At 42.4% G+C, this 25,763-nt stretch overlaps 1 protein-coding gene across 4 annotated transcripts in view; it reads right to left on the bottom strand.

The window, feature by feature from the left end:
* epha7 (eph receptor A7) overlaps positions 1-25,763 on the bottom strand; it is a 258,157-nt gene that overhangs the window by 62,273 nt on the left and 170,121 nt on the right. For all 4 annotated transcript variants that reach the window (XM_061900384.1, XM_061900385.1, XM_061900386.1 and 1 more), the window contains one exon: positions 9,777-9,885. In XM_061900384.1, the coding sequence (XP_061756368.1) occupies positions 9,777-9,885 (109 nt within the window). The remainder of the gene's footprint in view (positions 1-9,776; positions 9,886-25,763) is intronic.

The following is a 25,763-nucleotide window of genomic DNA, read 5'->3' as shown; positions in this document are numbered from 1 at the left end:
AAAGTGGAAAAGTGTTCTGTGGTCTGACGAGTCCACATTTCAAATTGTTTTTGGAAATATTCAACATTCTACCATCTGGACCAAAAGGGAAGCGACCCATCCAGACTGTTATCTACGCAAAGTTCAAAAGCCAGCATTTGTGATAGTATGGAGGTGCATTAGTGCCCAAGGCATGGGAAACTTACACATCTGCGAAGGCAACATTAATGCTAAAAGGTACATACAGGTTTTGGAACAACATATGCTGCCATCCAAGCAACATCTTTTTCATGGATGCCCCTGCTTATTTCAGCAAGACAATGCCAAGCCACATTCAGCACGTGTTACAACAGCGTGGCTTTGCTTGCAGTCCAGACTTGTCTCCCATCAAAAATGTGTGGCGCATTATGAAGCGTAAAATACGACAGCGGAGACCCCGGACTGTTGAACGACTGAAGCTCTACATAAAACAAGAATGGAAAGAATTCCACTTTCAAAGCTTCAACAATTAGTTTCCTCAGTTCCCAAACGTTTATTGAGTGTTGTTAAAAGAAAAGGTGATTTAACACAGTGGTGAACATGCCCTTTACCAACTACTTTGGCACATGTTGCAGCCATGAAGTTCTAAGTTAATTATTATTTGCAAAAAAAAATTAAATTTATGAGTTTGAACATCAAATATCTTGTCTTTGTAGTGCATTCAATTGAATATGGGTTAAAAATTATTTGCAAATCATTGTATTCCGTTTATATTTACATCTAACACAATTTCCCAACTCATATGGAAACGGGGTTTGTTTGTTAATATATAATTTCACAACATATGATATATATCTGATAGTCCAGTGTAGTTAACATATGAAAAAAAATATATATATTTATTCAAAAATTTTGTGGGTGCGGCTTATAGTCCGGAAAATACGACAAAATAAAATCAAATTATAAAGTTGATCTGATGCTTTTGTTTGGACATTCTGTCTCTCGCTCTGTTACAATAAACCTATTAAGACGTTTCTAGAACACACACACACACAGTAGAAGCATACTTTAAGGAATACAATTCAAAAGGAATCCAAGATGGCGGCGCCCGGACGGGCTGCAACATCGCGGAGCTCTTGCTAAAGATGGAACATTTGGCAGAAATACCGGACAATTCTGCAAACTTCATGGCTGGCTCACATCGTGGTCACTCCGTGATCACGTACGACCGCCAGACACTTCTGGATGTGGACATATCGGGCCGTTTTGGACTGATAGACGCGTGCTTGCTAGACGTGCTAACTAGCATGGGAATAATTCGGCGGCTACATCCAGCGGCCTGTGAAGCAGGGGAGTATAGTAGCAGCGGGGGCCGTCTACGGAGCAGACGCCAGCGGTGTGATCGGAAACGCGGATGTCGAGCGGGGCTAAAAACAAAGCAGAAGGCTAATTCCCACAGAACACCACTTCCCTCCATCCTGAAGCTGGATTTAAATGGAAGATGCGAGACTACTGGTCTGGGTAAGGAGTCAGTTAAATTAGAACAAGTTTTTTCTGCTTTGAGTGTTTCAGAGTTGGACATGTGTTTTACTGAGGTGGCTAACTATGATGCGTGCAGTTTATCAAAGCAACAAACAAACAATCGGAAAATCCCCGTTACTGAGGTGGCTAACCATGATGCGTGCAGTTTATCAAAGCAACAATCAAACAATCGGAAAATTCCCGTCGTATCAATTCCTAGATATGGTCGTAATTATACTAAATGCACTGGGCATAATAAACACAATATTATTAATATTGCTACTACGGATAATTTGATCAAAAATTCCCTAAAACAGCCCACTACCTATAATATAGGTTTTTTAAACATAAGATCATTGTCTCCCAAAACGTTGTTAGTTAATGATATTATCAGAGACAACAATCTTAATGTCATCGGTCTCAGCGAAACCTGGCTTAAACCAAACGACTTTTTTGCGCTAAATGAGGCATGTCCTCCTAACTTTACACATGCGCATATTGCCCGTCCACTTAAAAGGGGTGGGGGGGTCGGACTAATATACAACGAAAACTTAAACCTTAGTCCTAACATAAATAATAAATAGAAATCGTTTGAGGTGCTTACTATGAGGTCTGTCACACCGCTGCCTCTACACCTGGCTGTTATCTACCGCCCTGTTCGGACTTTATCAATGACTTCTCAGAGTTTGTTGCTGATCTAGTGACACACGCCGATAATATAGTCATAATGGGGGACTTTAATATCCATATGAATACCCCATCAGACCCACCGTGCGTAGCGCTCCAGACTATAATTGATAGCTGTGGTCTCACACAAATAATAAATTAACCCACGCATCGCAACGGTAATACGATAGACCTAGTGCTTGCCAGGGGTATCACCGTTTCCAAAGTTACGATACTCCCGTATACTAAAGTATTATCCGATCATTACCTTATAAAATTCGAAGTTCAGACGCATGTTCGGCAAACTAATAATAATAATAACTGCTATAGCAGCCGCAACATTAATACGGCCACAACGACAACTCTTGCTGACCTACTGCCCTCGGTAATGGCACCATTCACAAAATATGTGGGCTCCATTGATAACCTCACTAACAACTTTAACGACGCCCTGCGCGAAACCATTGATAACATAGCACCGCTAAAGTTAAAAAAGGCTCCAAAAAAGCGCACCCCGTGGTTTACAGAAGAAACTAGAGCTCAGAAATTATTATGTAGAAAGCTGGAACGCAAATGGCGCACGACTAAACTTGAGGTGCACCATCAAGCATGGAGTAATGGTTTAATAACTTATAAACGCATGCTTACCTTAGCTAAAGCTAAATATTACTCAAATCTCATCCACCGTAATAAAAACGATCCTAAATTTTTGTTTAGTACGGTAGCATCGCTAACCCAACAAGGGACCCCTTCCAGTAGCTCCACCCACTCAGCTGATGACTTTATGCAATTCTTTAGTAAGAAAATTGAAGTCATTAGAAAGGAGATTAAAGACAATGCGTCCCAGCTACAACGGGGTTCTATTATGTACCATATGTCCCGGCAAGAAATCTGCGTTCAAAGGACTCCGGCTTATTAGTGATTCCCAAAGCCCAAAAAAAGTCTGCGGGCTATAGAGCGTTTTCCGTTCGGGCTCCAGTACTCTGGAATGCCCTCCCGGTAACAGTTCGAGATGCCACCTCAGTAGAAGCATTTAAGTCTCACCTTAAAACTCATTTGTATACTCTAGCCTTTAAATAGACTCCCTTTTTAGACCAGTTGATCTGCCGTTTCTTTTCTTTTTCTTCTATGTCCCACTCTCCCTTGTGGAGGGGTCCGGTCCGATCCGGTGGCCATGTACTGCTTGCCTGTGTATCGGCTGGGGACATCTCTGCGCTGCTGATCCGCCTCCGCCTGGGATGGTTTCCTGCTGGCTCCGCTGTGAACGGGACTCTCGCTGCTGTGTTGGATCCGCTTTGGACTGGACTCTCGCGACTGTGTTGGATCCATTGTGGATTGAACTTTCACAGTATTATGTTAGACCTGCTCGACATCCATTGCTTTCCTCCTCTCCAAGGTTCTCATAGTCATCATTGTCACCGACGTCCCACTGGGTCATTATTGTCACCGATGTCCCACTGGGTGTGAGTTTTCCTTGCCCTTATGTGGGCCTACCGAGGATGTCGTGGTGGTTTGTGCAGCCCTTTGAGACACTAGTGATTTAGGGCTATATAAGTAAACATTGATTGATTGATTGATATTAACACTGATACGATGGTATATACGGCGGATGCTGCCCTCCAAAATAGTTTCTCTCGTTTTGAGGAAATAACATTAGAGGAATTGTTACAACGTGTAAATGGAATAAAACAAACAACATGTTTACTTGACCCACTTCCTGGGAAACTGATCAAGGAGCTCTTTGTATTATTAGGTCCATCAGTGATAAATATTATAAACTTATCACTTTCCTCGGGCACTGTTCCCCTAGCATTCAAAAAAGCGGTTATTCATCCTCTTCTTAAAAGACCTAACCTCGATCCTGACCTCATGGTAAACTACCGACCGGTGTCTCACCTTCCCTTTATTTCAAAAATCCTCGAAAAAATTGTTGCGGAGCAGTTAAATGAACACTTAGCGTCTAACAATCTATGTGAAACCTTTCAATCCGGTTTCAGGGCAAATCACTCCACGGAGACAGCCCTCGCAAAAATGACTAATGATCTATTGCTAACGATGGATTCTGATGCGTCATCTATGTTGCTGCTCCTCGATCTTAGCGCTGCTTTCGATACTGTCGATCATAATATTTTATTAGAACGTATCAAAACACGAATTGGTATGTCCGACTCATCCCTGTCTTGGTTTAACTCTTATCTTACTGATAGGATGCAGTGTGTCTCCCATAACAATGTGACCTCGGACTACGTTAAGGTAACGTGTGGAGTTCCCCAGGGTTCGGTCCTTGGCCCTGCACTCTTCAGCATCTACATGCTGCCGCTAGTTGACATCATACGCAAAAACGGTGTTAGCTTTCACTGTTATGCTGATGACACCCAACTCTACATGCCCCTAAAGCTGACCAACACGCCGGATTGTAGTCAGCTGGAGGCATGTCTTAATGAAATTAAACAATGGATGTCCGCTAACTTTTTGCAACTCAACGCCAAAAAAACGGAAATGCTGATTATCGGTCCTGCTAGACACCGAACTCTATTTAATAATACAACTCTAACATTTGACAACCAAACAATTAAACAAGGCGACACGGTAAAGAATCTGGGTATTATCTTCGACCCAACTCTCTCCTTTGAGGCACACATTCAAAGCGTTACTAAAACGGCCTTCTTTCATCTCCGTAATATCGCTAAAATTCGCTCCATCCTGTCCACTAAAGACGCTGAGATCATTATCCATGCGTTTGTTACGTCTCGCCTCGACTACTGTAACGTATTATTTTCCATGTCTCCCCATGTCTAGCATTAAAAGATTACAGTTGGTACAAAATGCGGCTGCTAGACTTTTTACAAGAACAAGAAAGTTTGATCACATTACGCCTGTACTGGCTCACCTGCACTGGCTTCCTGTGCACTTAAGATGTGACTTTAAGGTTTTACTACTTACGTATAAAATACTACACGGTCTAGCTCTATCCTATCTTGCCGATTGTATTGTACCATATGTCCCGGCAAGAAATCTGCGTTCAAAGGACTCCGGCTTATTAGTGATTCCCAAAGCCCAAAAAAAGTCTGCGGGCTATAGAGCTTTTTCATTTCGGGCTCCAGTACTCTGGAATGCCCTCCCGGTAACAGTTCGAGATGCCACCTCAGTAGAAACATTTAAGTCTCACCATAAAACTCATTTGTATACTCTAGCCTTTAAATAGACTCCCTTTTTAGACCAGTTGATCTGCCGTTTCTTTTCTTTTTCTTCTATGTCCCACTCTCCCTTGTGGAGGGGGTCCGGTCCGATCCGGTGGCCATGTACTGCTTGCCTGTGTATCGGCTGGGGACATCTCTGCGCTGCTGATCCGCCTCCGCTTGGGATGGTTTCCTGCTGGCTCCGCTGTGACCGGGACTCTCGCTGCTGTGTTGGATCCGCTTTGGACTGGACTCTCGCGACTGTGTTGGATCCATTATGGATTGAACTTTCACAGTATCATGTTAGACCCGCTCGACATCCATTGCTTTCCTCCTCTCCAAGGTTCTCATAGTCATCATTGTCACCGACGTCCCACTGGGTCATTATTGTCACCGATGTCCCACTGGGTGTGAGTTTTCCTTGCCCTTATGTGGGCCTACCGAGGATGTCGTAGTGGTTTGTGCAGCCCTTTGAGACACTAGTGATTTAGGGCTATATAAGTAAACATTGATTGATTGATTGATTGAATTGCATTGGCATGAGAATCACTACACAGAACACAGAGGGCAGCAGTAAACATCCGTCCTCAAGGATCATGGAGTTGTGCCCTGGATGGCCGGATGGATACAACGTCTACTGTGGCTGTAAAGTCCTATACGGCAATGAGAGTTGACAGCCACTGACTGGTACAACAACAATGATAGGGTGCGGCATGCACGCACACAACACACACACATTCTTGTATTTGTTACCTTCTTGAGACCTCCGAAAAATGCCTACCTCTTTAGGACCAACCTTTCTAGATATATAAAAAAAGGTAAGCTCTAAGGTATTTTTTTTCGTAATTGTTTTTTAATCTTCATGATTTACTTCGAATTATTACAGTATGTCTCTATATACATATTTATTTTTTAAAATTAATTTTGGCCAAAGGGGCGCATTTCAATATCTTACACACTTGTTACTACATATGTTGGCCAGAGGGGGAGCACTACAATTTTTTACAAACACTTGTTATTTCATATGTTGACCAGAGGGGGAGCATTTGACACAGAGTCAATTTGAAAAATCCCTCCTTTTTTGGGACCACCCTAATTTTGACGGATTTCAGCACCACGGGTGCAAATGAGACATTATCTATTAGATGAAATGGTTTTCCTTATTGGGATCATGATTTCGGTCCTAACCTGTGTTCACCGGTCCTCATATGGACGGTACTTTTCCTTGTTGATGTCTCAAGAAGGGTAGACACACACCCACACACTACTTCTATACAGGGGAATAATGATCCTGTACTGCATGTTAAATTGTATGGAATGCATATTATATGTGCAATAAATACAAACCCCGTTTCCATATGAGTTGGGAAAAAATTGTGTTAGATGTAGATATAAACGGAATACAATGATTTGCAAATCCTTTTCAACCCATATTCAATTGAATGCACTACAAAGACAAGATATTTGATGTTCAAATTCATAAACTTTTTTTTTTTTTTTTGCAAATAATAATTAACTTAGAATTTCATGGCTGCAACATGTGCCAAAGTAGTTAGGAAAGGGTATGTTCACCACTGTGTTTCATCACCCTTTTCTTTTAACAACACTCAAAAAACCTTTGGGAACTAAGGAGACACATTTTTGAAGCTTTTCAGGTGGAATTCTTTCCATTCTTGTTTTATGTACAGCTTAAGTTGTTCAACAGTCCGGGGTCTCCGTTGTGGTATTTTTGGCTTCATAATGCACCACACAATTTCAATGGGGTACAAGTCTGGACTACAGGCAAGCCAGTCTAGTACCCGCACTCTTTTACTATGAAGCCACGCTGTTGTAACACGTGCTGAATGTGGCTTGGCATTGTCTTGCTGAAATAAGCTGGGGCGTCCATGAAAAAGACGGCGCTTAGATGGCAGCATATGTTGTTCCAAAACCTGTGTGTACCTTTCAGAATTAATGACGCCTTCATAGATGTGTAAGTTACCCATGCCTTGGGCACTAATGCACCCCCATACCATCACAGATGCTGGCTTTTCAACTTTGCACCTATAACAGTCCTGATGGTTCTTTTCCTCTTTGGTCCGGAGGACACAATGTTCAGACCACAGAACACTTTTTCACTTTGCATCAGTCCATCTTTGCTGAGCTCAGGCCCAGCGAAGCCGGCGGCATTTCTGGGTGTTGTTGATAAATGGCTTTGGCTTTGCATAGTAGTTTTAACTTGCACTTACAGATGTAGCAACAAACTGTAGTTTTCTGAAGTGTTCTTGAGCCCGTGAAGGTGCAACTTCTGGATGCCAAGATCCTGGGCTGGTTTGGTTACACGTGGTCTGCAGTTGTGAGGCTGGTGGGATGTACTGCCAAATTCTCTGAAATACCTTTGAAGAACGCTTATTGTAGAGAAATGAACATTCAATTCTCAGTCAACAGCTTTGGTGGGCATTCCTGCAGTCAGCAGGCCGACTGCACGCTCCCTCCAAACTTGCGACATCGGTAACATCTCAGAGTGGCCTTTTATTGTGGGCAGCCTAAGGCCCACCTATGCAATAATCATGCTGTTTAATCAGCATCTTGATATGCCACTCCTGTGAGGTGGGATGGATTATCTTGGCAGAGAAGAAGTGCTCACTAACACAGATTTAGACAGTTTTGTCAACAATATTTTGAGAGGAATAGGTCTTTAGTGTATATAATTAAAACGTTTCAACTTGTAAAAAATGAATGCAAAAACAAACCCCTTGCGTTTATATTTTTGTTCAATGTATATGTGGAGGAGGCGTGGCCTGGGGAGATGCAGCGAAAAGGGGTGTGGTTTTGAGATCTGCGACAGGTGCATAGATGGCCCACCTAGGCCTGGTTATCTAATCACCAGTCGCTCTGTTAAAAGGCAACAGCCGGGGAGGAGGGAGGTGGTGGAACTCGAGCGAGAGCGAAAGCGAGAGACAGCCAGGAAAAGACAATTGTTGGAAAGCACATGAGAGACTGAACTATTGAAAAATAAAACAGTGTTCTAAACCCTAAAACAGAACTGTCATGTCAGTGCTTGGTGGTCCGAGGAACCCGGAGGAGAGAAATGTCCACAATATCTATAATATGAATCAATTATATTCAAAATAATATTAGATCAATTAAAATATGACTATGTATTTATATTATCTTATGTGTTTAATATTTACTGTATATTGAACTATCATTACTGTGTTTCAATAATTGTGTCAGGCTTGCCCCTGACAGTGTGTCTATGTTTTAGTTTTTTCCTCTGCATTTGTCTGTTTCCTGTGTTTAGTATTTCCTGTCTTTTAGTTCCTGTCAAGTGCTCTTAATTTATCAGCTTCCTGTCTTGTTCCCTGAGTGCTGTGTTCCTCCTCAGTGGGTTTAGTATTTCCTGTCCTTAGTTGCTGTCCAGTACTCTTATTTTGTCAGCTTCCTGTCTTGTTCCCTGAGTGCTGTGTTCCCCTTCAGCTGCGGCTGATTGGCATCTGGCCACACCCGTTGCCAATCAGCCGGCTCCTATTTGTACCTCCTTTGTCTTGTGTCAGTTGCTGGATCATTGTATTGTCATTTGGACTTGTCGTTGCCATATGTTGCTCTTGTCGTGTCGATGTGATTCTTTTCAGCTATTACCTGTCGTGCTACATTCTGTCCTGGTTGTCGTAGCGGTAAGCTGTTCTTGTTAGCCATAAGTTATTTCCAGTTTTTCTGTTTGCTATCCACTAGCTTCCATGCTAAAGTTCCTTTGTTTTCTAGCTTCCAGTGCTAGCTCCCTTAGTTTGTTATTCCGCCCACGTGGGTGCTTTTTGTTTGTTCTTGTCTAGTTTTAATTAAATCATGTTTTCCCATTCAGTGCCTGCCTCCATCTCTGCATCTTGGGGTTCAACAACAAATACGCCTGACAAATTGTATATTTGCATTGTTGTTTGTCCCCTGTTTAAGGCAGAAGGCATTATCTAAAAAAACACGGTTTAAATGGACATAATAATAAAAGTGCAATATTTTCGACATGAGACACGACTAAACAATAAAGATTTGTAGTATACGGATGTCATCGAAAAAGAAAAAGCTAGTTACTGTAGTCTATGACTCACTGGGTTCTGACATTTCACAATTATCACACAATATTTGACATTAAACCTGCTGATCCGATAACAGACTCCAAAGAAAACACCTTATTAACAAGCGAGTCGTGCAGATGGAAGTGTGTGTCATAGAATGTGAGCAAGGTGGTTTTGTGTTGGTGAAAAGAAGAGTGTGGTGCATTCTGCATTGATCATCACATACACAAATAGTTATGTTAATTGAAATAAATAAATAAAACAACCATTATTACAACATGCCGTAGCAGGTTTGGTGCTTGTGTATGTTTGTGTGATGTGGGGGCCTGTGTATGATGAAAGAGCTAACTGGCAATCAGAGACTGACAAAAACGGCGCGTCAATGGAGGCCCCGAGAACGTACCTTCTCCCAATGATAAAGCCAAACACCATGAACACCAGGATGATGGTTCCTGCCACTGCCACCACCGCTATGATGATGACAGGGTTCTGCTCACTGGAGACAATTGCAGCTGATGAGAAGGACACGCACACACGTAAACACACACAAACAAACATGCAGAAAAATTGCAATGTTCAGCGTGAACTTCAGAACATCAAAGACTACACTGCCCTGCAGAACATTAGAGACTACACCATTTTTTTCCCCTGCGGCACATTTATTATTGGCCCTCTGCATATTTTTTGAATAATATTAATTGAGTATATTATTACAGAGTAGATTAATTAGCTTTGTCACCTATAAAAAAGCAAACCAGTCGATGTTTCGTACAGATAGCATATACTACACTGGGTTGGTTTTAGCATCTTTAATGCACAAAACACATCAAAGTTGGACAAGCATCCTTTAATTGTTCTGTATGAGGCCTTCTGTGAAAAAACTTTGGACTATAATACGATGTCCACACAAACACACAGAAGTAAAAAAAATAAAAGTACATCTCCCCCTCTCCGATCTGTTTAAATGAAAAGATTCACCAGATGAAGGTGCACATTTTGGCCAATTCCAAGTTGTCAAAACAACTACAGCATATTTGGTCTCCCATTCTGTCTTTGTTGTGCGATACAGTCAATTACACGTACAATGCCATGTACTTTATTTGAATCCAGATAATTCAAAAATGTTACCCTTCTGAAAACTCCAGAAGGACAAACAACTAAGTTTGCTAATGGCTGAAAATGTCAAAAGGCATTTTTTTAAATATCTGTGTTAGTGTGGCTTCTTTATTTTCCCTACCTCCAGCTAGTGTGTTATGCTTTATTTCTTGGACATTATTCTTCGGCCATGGCGCTATGCCAGGAGTGTTAAGACGAACGACCCGAGGATGAGGCCGGCAAACAAGTTTTATCCGGCCCGCGGGATGAGTTTGCTAAGTATAAAAATTAACCTGAAATTTTTGAATGAAAGAGACAGCTATTCTAAATGTGTCCACTAAATATCGCAATGGCAATTATTTGTACCTTTGTAGATGATGCTACCTATTAGAGATGCGCGGTTTGCGGTCTCATCCGCGGAGTCCGCGGATAAACCGCGGGTTGGGCGGTTGACATGACGAAAAAATAGATTTTAATTAGATTCGGGCAGGTGGTGGTTGAACCTTCCGGAGACATTTGATATACATGGTTCTGGGATCGGTATCCTATGCCATTCAAAGAGCCATTTAAGACCCGTGTCATAAAGCGAAGAAGTCAATATGAGACGCTATTAATCTCTTGAATGACTACCGGCAGTCACCCAGATATTAAATATTAGTGCGTGATATGAAGTCGCTGACTTTGTCGCCTTCTACATCACACACAATATGCTTGTCTGTCCAGCATCATGTTGTATGTGGCTTCCGTGGCAACACACACACACGACTGCAAGGCATACTGGGTGACACAGAGTACACTAATGGTTGTGATATAAACAATTTTAACACTCTTAGTAATATGCGCCACGCTTTGAAGCCATACCAATTAGGAACGACAAACACATTTCGGGAGAACATCCTCACAGTAACACAACATAAACGGAACACAACAAATACCCATAATACTTTGTATTCATGACAAATCCTGACTATTTTATACACCCCAAACCCCCCGCGTCGGTAAGGTGGGCTGGGTTGGGGGCGCGGGGGTGTAAAATATATTCAGGAAGCATCATGAATACAAAGGATTATGGGTATTAGTTGTGTTGCGTTTATGTTGTGTTCCTGTGAGGATGTTCTCCCGAAATGTGTTTGTCAATCTTGTATTGTGTGGCTTCATAGCGTGGCGCATATTAGTGTTAAAGTTGTTTATATCACAACCATCAGTGTACTCTGTATCACCCGGTATGCCTTTCAATCTTGAACGTGTGATTGCAGAAGCTGCACACAACATGTTGCTGGACTGACAATCGGTTCGTACATGTTGTTAAAGGTATCTAAGGCAATGGCTTCACAGCACGCCCACATTCTTGTCATCAGGATGAAAGCTAATGAATACTCGCGAGAACGTTAGCGGCTCCAATTGACTACATTACTCTGTGAAACAATTATAAATAGCTCTGTGAGTGGTAAAGGTGGCCAACCTCTGATGCAATTCAGCGGGCGGTTGGCGGGCGGGTACGGTCCCGATAAAAAGTTGTTTCGATTTTGGTGACGCGGATGCGGATGATATAATTGCCTATCCGCGCATCTCTACAACCTACAGTATGTACAAAATAAACCACATGATGTTAGTACATCAGTCGAGGAAAATGATCAAACTACATAAATAAAATACTGTAATTTGATTTTGAGGTGGCAACTTGTCCAGGGTGTAGCCCACCTTCCACCCGAATGCAGCACCCCACGCTACCCCGAAAGGGACAAGCGGTAGAAAATGAATGGATGGATGGATTTTTTTTTTTATCTTGATGGATTGAAAATTAACACCAATGAGTTGACTGATGTATATTATCACATAATTTATTTAGAAAATATAAATAACGACAAATAAAGATAGAATACTATTAACCGCAACATGTAAGTGTAACAAAACCCCAACGACATTAAAATTTGTACATTTTCAGAATGTGCTTGTTCTATTTTTAAACAAAGAAAACAATTTGAAGTTGTCTTTATTTCAAAGGTATCGTGCTGTGATTTTACCAGTTCGGCCCACTTGGGAGTGTATTTTTCTCCATGTGGTCCCCAATCTAAAGTCAGTTTGACACCTCTGCGCTATGCTTTTTATTACATGTTTTTACGTACTTGCAGCCTCCGTGGTATGCATTGTGTTTGATTTTGTGAAATAACCGTGCTCTGCCTCGCATCTTTGGTCACTAGCAGGACACAATCATTGTAAAAACAACACAAAAAGGATAGAATAGAATAGAGAATAAATGTCATTTTTCAATGACAAATAGGTGCAAACCTTGTCAGTAACATCATAATAAAAACATAACATAACTTAACTGTAGCTTAACTGTAAAAAAATATATACTTAACAAAAAGTGTTACACCAGTTTTTAACGCACCACAAACTAAAATATTCTTAACTGTTGTTATATTGTTTATAAATAAAGGTGAGAAACTCCTTGATCTGAATGCCCAGGAAGCGGAAGCTGGGTATCTACTCCATTAATGTCGGTCTTTAGTTTACTGTAATGGAAGTGACTTCGATCGCTCTTGTATTTTGATGTCCAGGGTGAAGTTGTTGTCCTTATACCACCTGCTCAGTTGAACCACTTTGTCAATGTACACAGACTAATCTGTCCTAGAAATATTTCCCACCGCTGTGGTGTTGTCTGCAATGTTTATTACAGTGTCTCTGGAGTGAATGGGTGTTTTTTTATTCGTGTAGAATAGGGGTGTAATGATCCGTTGTCCGGATCATGTTTTGTTTTAGTCCAAGACTCCCTTAGTTCTGTTTCAGCACCCCTGGGTTTGAGTTTCCTGGTGGCCATGGGTGCTGATTATTTTCACCATCCTCCGATTAGTGTTCGGAACGCTCACCTGATCCCGGGCACTAATCAAAAAGCTATTTATTTCTGTGGTTCGCCACACTCGGTCTGGCTAAGGCAGAAAACTACCACTGGAAAGCTAACATAAAAACAGGGATCAAAGGTTGTGGGGAGGCGTGGCCGGCAGACTGACAGCGAGGCAGGTCACGGCGAAGCCGGGCCCGAGATGGCGGAGAGGAAGCGTGGCCGGCGGGCCAGCGGCAGGGGGGGGCGCCCCAGGATCGACGCCAAGATAAATCTCAGGTGCGTGGATCGCCCACCTGGGCACAATTATATAATCTCCTCTCAATGAATAAAAGGGCGGCAGCCCAGAACGACGGGGGAGAAGGAGCTGGAGAGACGCGAGCACTGCATGAAGAGCGGAAGTGACCAAGAGCGAGACGAAGACGAGGGCGGTTGAAAAGCAACCGGAGGAGCGAGCAGTTTGAGGGAAGAGGAGCTGAAAAGCGACCGACCTGCACAGAAGGTATATTGAAAATTAAACAAAGTGATAAAACTACCGCAGTCATGTCTGTCATTGGTGGCCAATGGAACCCGGACGACAATGAGAGTCTTTCACAAAGGTGTACTAACATAACTTGTTGCAGGAGCAAACAAAACAGTCTGGCGAAAGGCAGGAAAAAATAGCTCTCTGATTATTGCCCGGGAGCTGGTGAGTGTCCCGAACACTAATCGGAGGCAGGTGAAAATAATCAAAACCCATGGCAACCAAGAAACACAAACCCTGGGGTGCTGAAAAAGAACTAAGGGAGTCTTAGACTAAAACAAAACATGATCCGGGCAACGGATCATCACAAGGGGACTCGGCACACAGCCTTGTAGTATGCCCAGGCTGAGGCTGATGGTTGAGGAAGTGTGGGGGCCTACTACCACCCACTGGGAGCGATCGCTCAGGAACTTCAGGATCAAGCTTCAGATCGACTATGTTCACATGTACCAAGTTAGTCAGATTTTCACAATTTCACACCTCCATGTGAAGTCCCAGTGTCCCACACTATCTAATGCGAACCATACCTCGTACATTGGGGGCACTTATTTCCTTTTAGCACGGATAATTGTATTGCTTTTCCGGTTGACGTCACACCACACCAAGGCTTCTTTGCGGCTCCTCACAAATTGCTCTTTGTTGCAGTAAAGACTGGTGGGAGAAAGTTGTTTTGAAGGAATTTTTGGAAGAAGAATGGATGGGGATTCATTCAATAAGCTTTGTGGACTGATGGAAAGATTTTTAAGTCCGAAGGAAAAGACTGCTGGTTTCCCGATACACCGTTTCAGACGACCTTGTCAAGGGAGCGGAATACAGAGTTGTTTCTACTCAGTATAGAGTGCACAAATGCAGCGTGAAGAGGTTTGTGTCCGCTTTCTTCTCTGCCTTGTAGTATACCTGCTTTATCTTACTCATATTTGTTCTGAAGTCTAAATGAACTCTGAATTTTCTTAGTTGCCTTTTCCAATACATCTCTGTATTTTTCTTCCTCTATTGGTGCACTTCAAAATGTTCTGTTCTTTTAATTTGTAAAGCAAATATACAAACCCCGTTTCCATATGAGTTGGGAAATTGTGTTAGATGTAAATATAAATGGAATACAATGATTTGCAAATCCTTTTTAACCCATATTTAATTGAATGCACTACAAAGACAACATATTTGATGTTCAAACTCATAAACTTGATTTTTTTTTTGCAAATAATAATTAACTTAGAATTTCATGGCTGGAACACGTGCCAAAGTAGTTAGGAAAGGACAAGTTCACCACTGTGTTACACTGCCTTTTCTTTCACCAACACTTAATAAATATTTGGGAACTGAGGAAACTAATTGTTGAAACTTTGAAAGTGGAATTATTTCCCATTCTTGTTGTATGTAGAGCTTCAGTCGTTCAACAGTCCAGGGACTCCGCTGTCGTATTTTACGCTTCATAATGCACCACACATTTTCGAATGGAGACAAGTCTGGACTACAGGCGGGCCAGGAAAGTACCCATACTCTTTTACTATGAAGCCACTCTGTTGTAACACGTGGCTTGGCATTGTCTTGCTGAAATAAGCAGGGGCGTCCATGATAACATTGCTTGGATGACAACATATGTTGCTCCAAAACCTGTATGGACCTTTCAGCATTAATGGTGCCTTCAGAGATGTGTAAGTTACCCATGCCTTGGGCACTAATACACCCCCATACCATCACAGATGCTGGCTTTTGAACATTGCGCCTATAACAATCCGAATGGTTATTTTCCTCTTTGTTCTGGAGGACACCAAGTCCTCTGTTTCCAAATATAATTTCAAATGTTGACTCGTCAGGACACAACACTTTTCCACTTTGCATCAGTCCATCTTAGATGAGCTCGGGCCCAGCGAAGCTGGCGGCGTTTCAGGGTGTTGTTGATAAATGGGTTTGGGTTTGCATAGTAGAGTTTTAACTTGCACTTACAGATGTAGCGACCAACTATAGTTACTGACAGTGGTTTTCTGAAGTCTTCCTCAGCCCATGTAGTCATATCCTTTACACACTGATGTCGCTTTTTGATGCAGTACCACCTGAGGGAACAAAGGTCCGTAATATCATCGCTTACGTGCAGTGATTTCTCCAGGTTCTCTGAACCTTTTGATGATTTTACGGACCGTTGATGGTAAAATCCCAAAATGCCTTGCAATAGCTCGTTGAGAAATGTTGTTCTAAAACTGTTCGACAATTTGCTTACAAATTGGTGACCCTCGCCCCATCCTTGTTTGTGAATTACTTAGCATTTCATGGAGCCGCTTTTATACCCAATCATGGCACCCACCTGTACCCAATTAGCCTGCACACCTGTGGCATGTTCCAAATAAGTGTTTGATGAGCATTCCTCAACTTTATCAGTATTTGTTGCCACCTTTCCCAACTTCTTTGTCACGTGTTGCTGGCATCAAATTCTAAAGTTAATGATTATTTGCATTAAAATAAATGTTTATCAGTTTGAACATCAAATATGTTGTCTTTGTAGCATATTCAACTGAATATGGGTTGAAAATGATTTGCAAATCATTGTATTCCGTTTATATTTATATATAACACAATTTCCCAACTCATATGGAAACAGGGTTTGTATATTTCAGTTTTTGCCTATGTTTTGGTTGAAAGGGATCTGCTTCGGAGTCATATCCCGCACGTTGACACTGGGGCACACGCAATCTGAAGGGTCCTCTCCGACACTCGAGAATGCTGTTTTTTATTTATCTAGGTGTGTTAATCCGACTTTCCAAAAGCCAAACACATTTGGAGTAAGGCGTTTCAATGGTTTTAGAATGCTTATTTTGAGCCAAATTATTTGTAAAGTCAGGCTACTTTGGTGCATGGAAGTCCTGAAGGGGACACAGCCAGCTCTCTCATTTTAGTCTCTACAACACTGATTGTAGTCATTGAGACTGGTAATGACTGACTTTTTAGGCAGAAGGACAATAGACTGGTGTTTTGGCTTATTTTTGGACTGGTAAACAATGGAGCCAGCATATCCAATGTGTTGTTTCATCGTGTCTAAACATCCATAATTAGGTTGTGTGATGGCAGCTGTGGCTGCTTCTGTTTGGATACAAACACTGCAGTAGCTGATGACCTGCGATTAAAGGAAGTAGTCACATGTCTCACCCGCTTGAGTAAACGAGTGATGTGGGGAACACCTGGGTGTGTTGCCAGGTTTATAGTAAGTGCAAGACACTACATGCGTGGTTCCAATCGCCCTTCGCAACCATAATATTGATTACCATGAATTGATTGACGTGGACCACGACCTAAACAAGTTCCATCCATTCATTTTCTACCGCTTATTCCTTTTGGGGTCGCGGGGGAGCGCTGGTGCCTATCTCAGCTACAATCGGGCGGAAAGCAGGGTACACCCTGGACAAGTCGCCACCTCATCGCAGACTTAAACAAGTTGAAAAACGTATTCGGGTGTTACCATTTAGTGGTCAATTGTATGGAATTTATACTGTACTGTGCAATCTACTAATAAAAGTCTCAATCAATCAATCAATCAATCAATCAATCAAAATAGCATACAGTAACAAAAAATAACATGTACCGTGTTTTTTTGGACCATAGCGCGCACCGGATTAAAAGGCGCACTACCAATGAGCGGGTCTATTCAGGTCTTTTTTCATACAAAAGGCGCACCGGATTAAAAGGCGTATTAAACAGGTCATATTAAGATTTTTTTCTGAATTTAAAACACTTCCTTGTGGTCTACATAACATGCAATGGTGGTTCTTTGGTGAAAATGTGGCATAGATTATTTTTCAAGTCACTTTCTGACGATCTCTTCAGGATGAGCCATTTTATGTGCGGACTTGCCTACGTGGCTCACTTTCGACAGCGTCTTCTCCCCGTCAACTTTGTTGCAGAGGTGTAGCGTGCATCGACAGTAGTGGAGAAGAAGTGTCAAAAGACGGAGCTAACTGTTTTAATGACATTCAGACTTTAATTAAATCAATACTGGAGCAGCATCTTCTCATCCGTGGCTCAATAATCCCACATCAACGCCGGAAAAAACATCCGACCGAAAACCTCTAATAACTAATGTTCCGTAGGTGATTTATATAAACTCACTACAGTTTTTAGCGCTTTGATAGCTATTCTACAGACACATATAAGTAAGAACTGTACGCTACTTTATATTAGAAATGGCAACAGCAGAAGATGAATGCTACATAAGAAGGTAGAGAAAAAGAAGAAACTTATGACTATGGTTTTACCACGGACTATAATTGCGGACGCGCGCACATTTTCAGGACTTATGCAGATCCCAAATACACATCAGCAGGTACCAGAAGGTAAGAAAAGTTGGTTTTGCATAATATTGCGAAACAAAACGCCAGTTAATATGTCTGCTAATAGGTGCCATACACACACCATAATAATACTTGTATGTGTAATGCGCCAAGAATGCATCAAGCGGTGCGTCTTCATAGCTTACCGAAGTCCTACTAAAAAAACATTTTGACAGATTTTTGAGCAGCGTGTGTAATGTTCTTTATTCTCAATGGAACATTTAAAGTTTGGGTGTTGTTTACTGCCATCATATTGCAGTCTACATGTATCTCTTATGTATGACTGCCATCTATTGGTCACACTTATCATTAAACCATGTACAAAATACAATTGCTTTGAGGTCAGTAAGCACAACCAGGATTTTTCCATACACCGGGTTGTAAGGCGCACTGTCAATTTTTGAGAAAATTAAAGGATTTTAAGTGCGCCGTATAGTCTGAAAAATAACTGAATTGAATATGGTGCTGCTGACCTCAACTGCGGATGTTGTGGATAGGTGGAAGGAATACTTTAAAGACCTCCTCAATCCCACCAGCACGTCTTCCTATGAGGAAGCAGTGCCTTGGGAATCTGTGGTGGGCTCTCCTATTTCTGGGGCTGAGGTTACCAAGGTAGTTAAAAAGCTCCTCGGTGGCAAGGCCCCAGGGGTGGATGAGATCCGCCCGGAGTTCATTAAGGCTCTGGATGCTGTGGGGCTGTCTTGGTTGACAAGACTCTGCAGCATCGCATGAACATCGGAAGCGGTACCTCTGGATTGGCAGACCGGGGTGGTGGTCCCTCTCTTTAAGAAAGGGGACCGGAGGGTGTGTTCCAACTATTGTGGGATCACACTCCTCAGCCTTCCCGGTAAGGTTTATTCAGGTGTACTGGAGAGGAGGCTACGCCGGTTAGTCGAACCTCGGATTCAGGAGGAACAGTGTGGTTTTTGTCCTCGTCGTGGAACTGTGGACCAGCTCTATACTCTCGGCAGGGTTCTTGAGGGTGCATGGGAGTTTGCCCAACTAGTTTATCTGTGCTTTGTGGACTTGGAGAAGGCATTCGACCGTGTCCCTCGGGAATTCCTAAGGGGAGTGCTCAGAGAGTATGGGGTATCAGACTGTTTTATTGTGGCGGTCCGCTCCCTGTACCATCAGTGTCAGAGCTTGGTCCGCATTGCCGGCAGTAAGTCGAACACATTTCCAGTGAGGCTTGGACTGCGCCAAGGCTATCCTTTGTCACCAATTCTGTTCATAACTTTTATGGACAGAATTTCTAGGCGCAGTCAAGGCGTTGAGGGGTTCCGGTTTGGTGCCCGCGGGATTAGGTCTCTGCTTTTTGCAGATGATGTGGTCCTGATGGATTCATCTGGCCGGGATCTTCAGCTCTCACTGGATCGGTTCGCAGCCGAGTGTGAAGCGAATGGATGAGAATCGGCACCTCCAAGTCTGAGTCCATAGATCTCGCCCGGAAAAGGGTGGAATGCCATCTCCGGGTTGGGGAGGAGACCCTGCCCCAAGTGGAGGAGTTCAAGTACCTAGGAGTCTTGTCCACGAGTGGGGGAAGAGTGGATCGTGAGATCGACAGGCGGATCGGTGCAGCGTCTTTAGTAATGCGGACGTTGTACCGATCCGTTGTGGTGAAGAAGGAGCTGAGCCGGAAGGAAAAGCTCTCAACTTACCGGTCGATCTACGTTCCCATCCTCACCTATAGTCATGACCAAAAGGACAAGATCACGGGTACAAGCAGCCGAAAAGAGTTTCCTCCGCCATGTTGCAGGGCTCTCCCTTAGAGATAGGGTGAGAAGCTCTGTCATCCGGGAGGAGCTCAAAGTAAAGCCCCTGCTCCTCTACATCGAGAGGAGCCAGATGAGGTGGTTCAGGCATCTGGTCAGGATGCCACCCGAAGGCCTCCCTGGGGAGGTGTTTAGGGCACGTCCAACCGGTAGGAGACCACGGGGAAGACCCAGAACACGTTGGGAAGACTATGTCTCCCGGCTGGCCTGGGAACGCCACGATCCCACGGGAAGAGCTACACGAAGTGGCTGTGGAGAGGGAAGTCTGGGCTTCCCTGCTTAGGCTGCTGCCCCCGCGACTAAACCTCGGATAAGCGGAAGAAGATGGATGGATGGATGGATGGATGGATGGATGAATACGGTGCAGATATTTAATTTTTTGCTGGGTGTGTCCGAGGGTGTTGAGAACAAGGGGAAGAAACTCACATTTTTTTGTTCAACCCTTTGCTGCCGTATACCGCCTGCAAGAAGGCAACAACTCAAAATGTGAAGTAGCTGTCTGATAAAATTGTGTCTTTGCCCTGCTGAAAAAGCCTGAAGTGGCAATGTTTTCCAAAGGTGGCAGATGGAAGCCGATGAGCTTGTCCGACATCTTATCACTCTCTGGAGACACTTCTTATCCACAGCAGAGCACACTTAGTACCGCACCACCACATTATATTTGAGGAAACACTCAATTGCTACAGGCAGTCTTGTCTTCATGGGGATTCACCTGAGAACTCCGAGAAAGTGGAATGTTCCGTGTGCCACCTTCACTACAACTGCAGTGTTGTTTGACCAGAAGAGGTTGTTGGACACGATAGTGCCATACTTGCCAACCTTGAGACCTCCGATTTCGGGAGATTTGGGGGGAGGTATTTCATATATATATATATATATATATATATATATATATATATATATATATACATATACATATATATATATATATATACATATACATATACATATATATATATATATATACATATACATATACATATATATATATATATATACATATACATATACATATATATATATATATATATATATATATATATATATATATATATATATACATATATATATATATATATATATATATATATATACATATACATATATATATATATATATACATATACATATACATATATATATATATATACATATACATATACATATATATATATATATATATGTATATGTTAGTGCGTCTGCCGCACAATACGAAGGTCCTGCAGTCCTGGGTTCAAATCCAGGCTCGGGATCTTTCTGTGTGGAGTTTGCATGTTCTCCCCGTGAATGCGTGGGTTCCCTCCGGGTACTCCGGCTTCCTCCCACTTCCAAAGACATGCACCTGGGGATAGGTTGATTGGCAACACTAAATTGGCCCTAGTGTGTGAATGTGAGTGTGAATGTTGTCTGTCTATCTGTGTTGGCCCTGCGATGAGGTGGCGACTTGTCCAGGGTGTACCCCGCCTTCCGCCCGATTGTAGCTGAGATAGGCGCCAGCGCCCCCCGCGACCCCGAAAGGGAATAAGCGGTAGAAAATGGATGGATGGATGGATGGATGGATATATATATACATATATATATATATATATATATATATATATATATATATATATATATATATATATATATATACATATACATATACATATATATATATATATATATATATATATATATATATAAAAAATACTTGTTCATTTATATACACATACTCACACATATCCCACTCCTCTACTCATTGTTGTATTTGAAAGTGCAATGCTTTGCAGCCAGTAGCGCAGCCTTTGAGGGAGCATAGGTATGGGCAGCATCTGTGAAATTCAATTTGCAGGAAAGGACTGAGTTTAGGGTCGAATTGTCCATCCTCGTTCTATTCTCTGTCACTATCTTTCTAACCATGTTCAACACCCTCTCTGATGACTTGCAAGCGTACTTCTTACTCGTCGTCATGACAGTCTTTTCTTCGTTTTTCTGCTTCGTCTCCTTCTTGTTGTGTGTGCAGTTGTGCACTCTCCAAAAACCGTAGATGTTTTAACGTGACTGGTCCGGCACGCTGTTTATATGGAGAAAAAGCGGACGTGACGAAAGGCTTTCGCCACTCAGGCCTGCATGGACCTGGAGGGGGCGTGCCTTGTTGTCCTGCTGGAAATCGGGAGAAATTCGGGAGAATGGTTGTCCCGGGAGATTTTCGGGAGAGGCACTGAAATCCGTGAGTCTCCCGGGAAATTCAGGAGGGTTGGCAAGTCTGGATGGTCCCGTGCAACTTGAAAGACTGCGCTATTTCAAAAAACATACCCTGATATCAAAAAACATCTCCTTGGTTTTACTATTATTCAGAGAGAGGTATCTGAACACCAGGCTGACGGTCTATGGACCTCGTCCTTGTATGCAGACTGATCCTTGTTGAAGATAGGTCCAATCAATGTGGTATACTTAGCAAGGACGTTGGTCGATTTAACACGTAAGTATGTTGTGAGAAACTGGACTCAGGATGCATCCTAGGGGGGTTTCGGTGGTAGCTGAGATAATGGATGAGGTGTGTGGGCTCATTTAATTCACCTGCAGGGGGTGGAGGTGCATGTGTATTGTATGTTCCGATGATTGATGAAGTTAACCCTTAGATGCACGAGTGACTGGACCCTACACTCTTCCACAAGTGGGTCAAAAATGACCCATGTTAGAATCAACGTGTTTTCATGCTACTTGTTGTCATTTTGGCGAAGAATAATCACTTGTATAATATTTTGTAATATATTTAGGACCACACAAGAATGATTTCATGTTTGAAATATCTTTATTCTTCACTTTTCTTCTTCACAATTTAAAACAAAATTACCCAGAACAGCAATAGAAAAAATGTGAACATCCATTGTATGTCCAGTCATTGACAGTTCCTCTTTCTTTTCCCTGTTTTGCCTTGTCTCATCATTGTATGTAGTTCAGACAAACTACCTGTTTCTGGCTGTGATCATTGCACACAGGTACATTGCATTTCCCACAACTGTTGTTAACTTTGCGATCTTTGTTACTTGGGCAGATCTGACACCTCTTTCTCTTTGGTTGGCCCTGTCTGCTTCTCTCCTGTGGCTGGATTTTGGCTTTTGTCACCCCACACCTTTCCATTGCTTCAATAATCGGGGTTTGCAGTTGGGGGCAGCCTTCAAGTCGACTCCTCATGTGTGGGGTGACAAGCTCCTTTGACAGCTCTTTGAGGAAGATCCGTCGTGCATTGGTGATGCCGCTCTTGAAATCTGGGTGCTGAGCCGTGAAAAAGGTGTAGGAATTCAGGGTGGCGATGTCAATTATGTTGTACCACAACACCATGGGCCACCTCTTTGTTTGGCGCTTGCAGGTGTAGGTTCCAACCATCTGGTCAGTGGTGTCTACACCTCCTTTCGTTTTGTTGTAAAATGTGATCACTTCTGGTTTTTTCTTTCTGCTATTTTCATCCACTACTTTGTCGTGGTGCATCGTGCTCAGGAGCACAACAGCTTTTGCTTTCTTTCTGACATAGCTGACCATGGTAAGGCTGTTGTTGAATCCAAACTCTGTGCTGTGAACCTCCCTGGACTTGGAAGGCTTCATCAGAGGAGGGATATCTGGCTTGTTCATACGTAGAGTCCCCACAATAGTGAGATCCTTCTCTAGAAGATGCTCTGCAAGAGGCACACTGGTGAAAAAGTTATCCATTGTGATGTTGCGACCTGTGTTTCTAAATCTACCACACAACTGCTTGACAATGTTTTCCCCCAGATTATTCTGAACTTCTTCACCTGGTTGTCTCCCTGTGTAAACTATACCATCTATTGCATAGGGGATGCGTGCATCACAAACCCAGAAGATCTTTAGGCCGTACTTGGCGGGCTTGCTTGGCATGTACTGTAAGAACTTGCACCTACCCCTGAATGGCACAAGCTGTTCGTCCACAGTGACACAATCACTGGGGATGAATCGCTGTCTGCAGTTGACCAGGAACAGGTCCCATACATAGCGGAAGGCTGCCATGTGGTCTGTTTCCAGTCGGAAGGCTCTGGTCCTCTTATCATCGAAGCGCAAGGTACGGCGAATGTCTTCAAATCTTCCAACAGCCATAGTGGCCTTGTACATGGGATTATGTAGAGGACTCCCAAAAAGCTCACGGACTGAAACATCCCAGTTCTTCTCACTTCCTGCAAGCAGGGTCAATCCAATGAAGGCCATGAATTCATCTTTAGTGACATGTGTCCATTCTTTTCTTCTAGCTGTTGCTACTCTCCGTCCTTCCAAGTTTGTGCACTTCATCACCTCTTGTATTATATCATCAGTGATAAAGAGCTTCCATGCATCTTTTGGTGAGACAGTGGTGCTAAGCCCTTCTGCAGGCCCTGACCGACTTCTGATGATATTGTGGCTCTGTGTTCTACCCTGGGTGGGAGGTAACTCGCTCCAGTAAGAGCCCTTCCGACTCATTCTGTTGGACATGATATTTTCTTCTTCAGAGGACACCGAAGAGGAATCTTCAGTTCAGTTGGATTTCCAGGTGGACGACTGCCACTGCCACCTGGACAATAGTCTGGGTCCTCATCATCAGAAATTTCAGACTCTGAGTCCAACCCCGTTACTGCCTCTCCATCATCCAGCATCTGTAGAACCATTTCAACTGTGTATCTAGCAGCCATGACACCTTGATGAAGAAACATGAGAGTAATGTTTTCAATAGATCAATATGTAGCACTCACTTACACACACATACACACTAAATACCATATAGTAATGCTAGCTAGCTAGAGTTAGCTATTTGTAAAGTAGGCTAATTTATTGATGAATAATACAAACACTCTCACATGCACAAACACAATACAAATAGTAATGTTAGCTGACTTAGTTAGCTAGCTAGTTTTAGCTAGTTATAAACTAGGCTAATCCGTTGATAAATAAAAGCAGTGAATAAGTCATGAAAGACACACACACACAATACTATATAAAAATAATACTTACATGTATCAGCTCTTGCTGTGTAAAACAGTCTTCCTGAAGGGTCAAACTTCTGATATAGTCCGTGTGGTCCACAATTTATTTATTCCAGACAGCCACAGCTGATAAGAATTGAAGGTTCCCATTGGATTCCAAAGAAAATGCCTGCGGGTCATTTGTGACCCACTTATGGAAGCTTGGGGTAGTAGTACAACAACTAAAATTTCTTAAAATTTTTAAAAGGTAAGTTAGAAATGTAAATGGAATTATGTCAAAAACATGTTTTTTGAGGAATACCTGGAATATGAAATGTTAAAAAATTTTCATTACAAAGATATTTCAAGAAAACAACCTCACCGGGTCATTTTTGACCCACTTATGCATCTAAGGGTTAAGTTGAAGTTAAAGTTAAAGTACCAATGATAGTCACACACACAGTAGGTGCTGTGAAATATGTCGTCGGCATTTGACCCATCCCCTTGTTTACCCCCTGGGAGGTGATAAGAGCAGTGAGCAGCAGCGGTGGCCGTGCCCGGGAATAATTTTTGGTGATTTAACCAACAATTCCAACCCTTGATGCTTAGTGCCAAGCAGGGACGTAATGGATCCCATTTTTATAGTCTTTGGTATGACTCGATGAAGATAGCATTCCATAAAAAAGTAAATTAAGATCATAAATATTTATATTCATACTGTGAATAATTATTATATCTTTGTCGATCCTATCAGCAAATCCACTACATATGAAAATCTAAGACTTTTAAATACATACAAAACGTGTGTGGATGTCAAAGTTTACTGAAAGAAAAATAGTTGTCTTTCTCATTTAAATTGTAAACAAATAATTAACTGAAGGGAAAACTAACTATTAATGTTTTATGTTTGT

The sequence above is a fragment of the Nerophis ophidion genome, linkage group LG05 (genome assembly GCF_033978795.1).
Source record: "Nerophis ophidion isolate RoL-2023_Sa linkage group LG05, RoL_Noph_v1.0, whole genome shotgun sequence".
Taxonomy (NCBI): domain Eukaryota; kingdom Metazoa; phylum Chordata; class Actinopteri; order Syngnathiformes; family Syngnathidae; genus Nerophis; species Nerophis ophidion.
The sequence above is the reverse complement of the archived record's forward strand: the minus strand, read 5'-3'. Positions and strand labels throughout refer to the sequence as shown.